Below are 6279 nucleotides of genomic sequence, written 5' to 3'. Positions count from 1 at the left end.
TTGTGGATTCACTCTTCCGGAGTCAAAATTTCGATCTATCTACATTTCGAAAATTCTAAATCGAGGTATTTCGATTTATTTTAAGTTGAAACTTTTATAACAATGCATATTACTTGATTTGTATGTGTTCTATTTCGGTTTGTGTTTATTTTTTCCGAAACTAGCATGTTAAATTTTATCCGAATTTAATTTTAGTGTTGTATAAAAATATGTAAATTAGTCTAAAAAATGTGTTTGTTAATATCCTCATGTATATTTATGTGTTTTTATGCCGTTTAGTTTAGATTATTTTTTAGCGTAGTAAAATGTATACTTTTTTAGCGTAGTAAAACGTAGACCTTTTTAGCGTAGTAAAACGTAGACCCCTTTAGCGTAGTAAAATGTAGAGCCTTGTAGCGTAGTATTGTGTAGTAATTGTTTAATTATCTTATATTCTAGCACGAAACCCATAATTATATATATATATATATATATATATATATATATATATATATATATATATTATTTTTACAATTTAGTTATTAAATAAATATGAATAAAAATTATTAAAAAAACATAAAATTATTAATGATAGTTTGGTACCACTGAGCTTCAGAAAATCTAGCACGAAACCCATAATTATAAAAATTATATATATATATATATATATATAATTTTTACAATTAAGTTATTAAAAAATATGAATAAAAATTATTAAAAAAACATAAAATTATTAATGATAGTTTGGTACCACTGGGCCTCAGAAAATCTAGCACGAAACCCATAAGTATATATATAATTTTTACAATTAAGTTGTTAAAAAATATGAATTTAAATTATAAAAAACACACATAAATTTTAATGATAGTTATTAAAAATTATGAATTTGCAGTTGACGACATGGATGCACCTATACATCCCGTCCCTCGAACGTCGGAGCTACTACCCCTATAGCCCCAGCATAGATCCGAGCATATATGGGGGGAGAGTTGCTTACGCAGACTTTTCGGGGCAGGAGAGTGGATTTATTGTGGGAGTTTTTGACTCCTCCCCGCGTTCTACATCCCCGTGTGGTCCATCACCTGAAGGAGATGGGATTATATAGGATCATTAGCATTGGCCGGATACAGCTCGACTATGCTTTGATCACAGCGTTGATTGAGCGGTGGCGACCGGAGACGCACACTTTCCATCTGCCCATCGGCGAAGCCACCATCACACTCCAGGACGTCGAGATTTTATATGGCCTGTCCACCGATGGCTTGCCAGTTTTACTGCCTGGGAACATGAGATATTTTAACCAGGCTTCATATATGGATATGCTGCACAGGCTCACGGGCTTCAGGTCCGAGGACCCAGATGTAGCAATTGGGAGCAGTCGTATGTAGTTGGTCCCCATTAGAGACCATTTGGTGCAGATCCACGATACTATCACCGACGACTCAGCGGAGGTGGATGTGGAGCAATATACGAGGCTGTTGTTGCTCCTTCTATTTGGGGGGTCTTGTTCCCGAACACTTCGGGGAACCTAGTGAGCCTTCGTTTTCTGCATCATATTGCGGACTTTGATGATACAGTCAGCTACAGCTGGGGTGGTGCTGTCCTATCTTTTTTGTACAGGCAGATGTGTCGGGCATCCATGGGCACACAGAGAGACGTTTCTGGCTTTCTGCCACTTCTACAGGTGACAACTTATTCAAATAATTTGTCGTTTAGTTCCAATTCTACCTAGTAAGAGTTAATCTTTACGTCAACTTTCTGTTTTAGGTTTGGGTGTGGGAGCGATTTCTGCAACTTCGGCCACCTCTACCACAGCTACCGGCTAATGTACATATTCCTGATCTCCCTCTAGCTTGTAGGTGGGTATTGCGTCGTAGACTTGCACGAGAGTATCATGGCCATCATAATCTCCCCTTCTGTAGGGATGTGTTGGATTTTCTGGAGGATGCACAGGCGAATATCTAACTAAACTTACCAATTATTTTTTAACTAGGTGTTGCGCATACTAACGGTTTGTGTTATTATTTGATAGTTCATCTGGACGCCGTACAACGAAGAGCTAATAGGTACCCTGCCAGCGTATTGCACGCACGGTCACCATATTTGGAGGGCTTCCGTCCCTCTCACGTGCCTCGATATTGTTGAGCATCATGCCTCAGAGCGAGTATTTCCTCAGTTTGGATTTCCGCAGTCTATACCGACTCAGCCTGCATGGGATCCTTTACATTATGAGAGGGATGATAGGATGAGAGTGGACGACACATTTATTGAGTGGCTGACAGCGCAGTTGGGTATTTGGGACAAGCCGAGGGGACTTGACCCCAGCTCCGCAACACTTTCCTATCGAAGTTTATATGGCATGGTACCGCACTGTTTCCCGACTTTTTATCGGGAACCCAGTTCATCAGGTAGATGGTCGATACGTCTCATACGCCGGGAGACATGAGGCTCTGGTATGTTTTCTGTTATTATCAATTACTTTAATAGTAATTTCTAGTCAAATACGTAGTTTATATTAAAAACTTTTGTGCAGGCGATTGGATTGCATACCGTATATCGTATGGGGCAGCAGATGCAGAGTTATGTCCACGACCCTGTGATCATGCAGGACTATAGTCGTCACTTAATGGATGTGGCTGCCCAGATACTGCAGCGAGGCCGATCGGATCAGCGTTTGGCACACCAGCCAGATTATGTTGACCCAGCCACATACCAGCGAGGTCGTGGTATGCCACGGGGTGGTGGCCGACGAGCTGTTGCTGCTCCACGACGACCTGCTGGTGTTGGACGACGTGGTCGTGGGCGGAGAGGAAGTCCCCAGCAAGGGGGCTTTGAGGCTCCTGCTGATGATGTTGTTGCTGATATGGGAGGTGGCATGCATGAGACCGACATGCCGTCTTACAGCCTTGGCATTTATGACACTCCAGGGACGTCGCAGGTGACCCCATCGGGTCAATTCTTGATCATGGGCTCGGATTTTCAAGGAGTGGAGTTGGGTAGATATTTCCCTGGCCCGTCTACCACTGATGAGTCTCGACCGATCCGAGATTTTGATAGTGGGCACCGACTGAGTTATGGCAGCTCATCACATGCGCAGGTATGAGTTTATTAGTATTAATTTTATTACTGTTTTTACTATAACTTATTTATTTTGTTTTAACTTTATTAATTTACTTTTTTAGGCTTCATGCGATGCTGCGACAGATGACTACATTCAGGATCCAGACACGATTATGGTAAGACAATATAAATTTTTGTGAATTGTTATGTAGTTTTCTATACTAAGTTTGATATTATTATGTAGCCTTCTACTGGACCTGACAGCACCACCGATACATGTCATCCTGTGCCGCATCCGGCCATAAGGAGACGACTTGATGATGATGATCCTGATAGCGTACCCGGGCGGCAGGGGATGCGCCTCAGGCCAACGGCTACTTTGAGACACACCGGATGCGGGACACATTGATTCGGTCTTCCATATTTTTGTTTTTTTGGTGTAAATAATATTTTTTTGTACATTAACAACAATATTTAGTCGAATATGACAGTTACTTTTTTTTAGTTCTCATTTCGTTTTATAGTTTTTGGTATAGTAACACAACAACTTAAACTTAACTTCCACTTAAATTAAAATAAAATTTAGTACAACAAACAAGGAAAACATTACTACAACACAAACACAAACATAACAGGCCAACATAATAAAAATACATGACATATGAAAATGACACTAAACACATACACGTCAATGCTCCATCCTCAGTTGTCATTTATTCTTCGCTCCAACCACTTAAATCGTTCTTCCATTTGTTCTTTTTCTTCTTCTAACTCTTTCACTCTCGCCTTCACCTCCGCAAGTTCCCGTTTATATTTTTCGTTGCGTTCCTTGTGTGCTTCACAATTCCATTCTGCTCTCCATTTTTTATCTTCCACCTCCTTCAGTTTCTCCCTCATTTCTGTAATAATTCTATCTCCCTCCTTTTGTATTCTATGCTGGTATAACAACATATTATGAAATTCCTGTAATCTATCCCTGTAGCTTTCCTGATAACATGGTTCCTCAGCCCATTCATCAAATTCACAAGTAGGTTCGTCGGGTTGCTTGTACAACTTGTTCATACAGCACCAATAGCGGCGTCCAACGTTAGCACCTTCCCACCCACAATCCATCATGCATGGTTTTCCACATAAGCAAATTGGTGGACGACCAGGTTGAGCCATTTGTGAACTATTTGCTTATAATAAAAACCTTACTTACTTTTAATGAAATATTTCTTGGGGGAAATTTTTAGCACACAAAATAACTACAATGACCCCATTATTTATAGGCTAAACAAGACACATATAGCGCCATATCTAATGGCGCTATATTAGATAGCGCCATATCTAATGGCGCCATATCATGATGTTGACGAGACGACTTTATGTCAGCCGGTCACACATATCTAATGGTGCCATATCATGATGTTTTCAGCTTTTTCAGTTCGACAAGACAAGACACACATAGCGCCATATGTATATTTTGTGTATTAAATATCGTCATAGCGACACGACAACACACATAATAAATATACCGATAATTATATTAAATTATTATTTAAATAGGTAAAAAGGGAAAGTACAAATCATAATTAACAAACAAGAAAATATTATTTCATAAATACTTAAATCGTATACATAACAACTAATTATTACAACATGAACTCATGGGTAGTTAGGTACAATAGAAGAACACCCGCCCTGAGCTTGATTATTGTTGCCACCCAAAGGACATTTTCTACGGTCGTGGCCTGTTTGCGAGCATATACCACATTTGCGTGCATATACGATATCACTAACATCCATTTGGTTCCGTATACGCGTTCTCTTCTGCACCTGTCTTTTACGCAAATAGGACTTGTTACACACCATTTTAAATGGTTCTGGGGGCCAGTAATGCTCAGAACCCACTGGTTGCAACTGACCACTATATGTGTTTAGGTATTTGGAAACACTATATTGTTGATCAATATAGTTGGTCTCCGCATAACCAACACGTTGAAAACACTTGATGGCATGTGAACAAGGCATGTGGTAGATTGACCATTTCCCACATGAGCATAACCTTGTGGATTCATTTACAGTATGTACATTATTACCCCGATTATTATGGATAGCGGTGCGAACTTCAAAAATACCTCGTTCGTTATCATATTGCAAAAAGGAATGCCAATGTACTCGCCGTCTGTATTTCTCTAATCTCTTCATAGGCATTGGAATAAATTCAACACCCCTTTCCATCAATTTCGTTGCAGCTACAGACCATTGTACAAACCTCTCCGCCATCTGCTTGAACGACATACGCACCGTGGCTGTGACGGGCAATCCTCTTGCCGACTTTAATAACCCGTTGAAGGATTCTGACACGTTTGTAGTAAGAATTCCCCAGCGTCTGCCACCATCTACATGCAACGTCCACTTTTCAGGATCATGTCGCATTAACCAACGATATGCTGCATCGTCTTCTTGCCTGATAGAATCCATATGCCTTCGGAATTTATGTTGTTGGTGGTCTGTTGCTGCCATCCACATCAAATCATGTAGATCTTTTTGGGATGTGCCTTCTTGAAATTGGCCTTAAAGTGCCTCACACAGTAATGGTGGTATGCATAAGGTTCTTGCCAGGCAGGAAGGTTCTCCACAGAACTTAATATACCCCCGTGTCGATCAGATATTAGACAAATACCTGAACGATGTTTGACAACGTGCTCTTTCAAGTGAACATTGTCCACGTCTTTGTGCTTTCATTTGCACAAATAGCAAAGGCTAGAGGAAATATCTGTCCATTAGCATCCACAGCCACGACTATCAATAGCTTGATATCATACTTTCCATAGACATGAGTTCCGTCTATGGATATTACGGGCCGGCAATACGGAAAACCATCAATTGCTGGCTTAAACGCCCAGAACACGTAATTGAATATATATTCTGGTTTACCCGGACTCCGCTCAAGCTTCCATTCAATAACTGTTCCGGGGTTAAAGTGCTGCAGTGCAGCCATGTAGCTAGGCAGATCTGCAAATGACTTATCCCAGTTACCATAGACTATTTCAAACGCTCTTTTGCGCCCAAGATATGCCTTTCTTTTAGTAATTGTGTGGCCATATTCCTGGTAGACTGCTGTAATGCACTCTTTGATTTTATACCTTATGGACGCTTCGATGTGCGGAATAAGTACAAGAGATATCAAGTCAATATCCAAGTTGAAGTGATTCCCGTTGAAAGTGTCCATTTCGCATGTGTGGGTGGGAATGT

General features: G+C 40.4%; 1 protein-coding gene across 1 annotated transcript; it reads left to right on the top strand.

Moving 5' to 3' along the window:
- The first annotated feature begins 2853 nt into the window (after positions 1–2853).
- LOC138884393 (uncharacterized) lies at positions 2854–3543 on the top strand. Its single transcript, XM_070165595.1, has 3 exons — positions 2854–3076; positions 3162–3215; positions 3284–3543. The coding sequence occupies exons 1-3, from the start codon at positions 2855–2857 to the stop codon at positions 3446–3448; spliced, it is 441 nt and encodes a 146-aa protein (XP_070021696.1). The 5' UTR covers position 2854; the 3' UTR covers positions 3449–3543.
- The last annotated feature ends 2736 nt before the right edge of the window (positions 3544–6279 follow it).

Source organism: Nicotiana sylvestris, chromosome 12, assembly GCF_000393655.2.
Source record: "Nicotiana sylvestris chromosome 12, ASM39365v2, whole genome shotgun sequence".
Classification (NCBI taxonomy): domain Eukaryota; kingdom Viridiplantae; phylum Streptophyta; class Magnoliopsida; order Solanales; family Solanaceae; genus Nicotiana; species Nicotiana sylvestris.
The sequence above is the reverse complement of the archived record's forward strand: the minus strand, read 5'-3'. Positions and strand labels throughout refer to the sequence as shown.

Bases quoted from the DNA above. Each gene is read 5' to 3' on its own strand.
- LOC138884393 (XM_070165595.1), top strand. From the start codon at position 2,855: ATGCATGAGACCGACATGCCGTCTTACAGCCTTGGCATTTATGACACT. The intron at 3,077-3,161 runs GTATGAGTTTAT...TTACTTTTTTAG, and splicing joins GCAGCTCATCACATGCGCAG to GCTTCATGCGATGCTGCGAC. The intron at 3,216-3,283 runs GTAAGACAATAT...ATTATTATGTAG, and splicing joins AGGATCCAGACACGATTATG to CCTTCTACTGGACCTGACAG.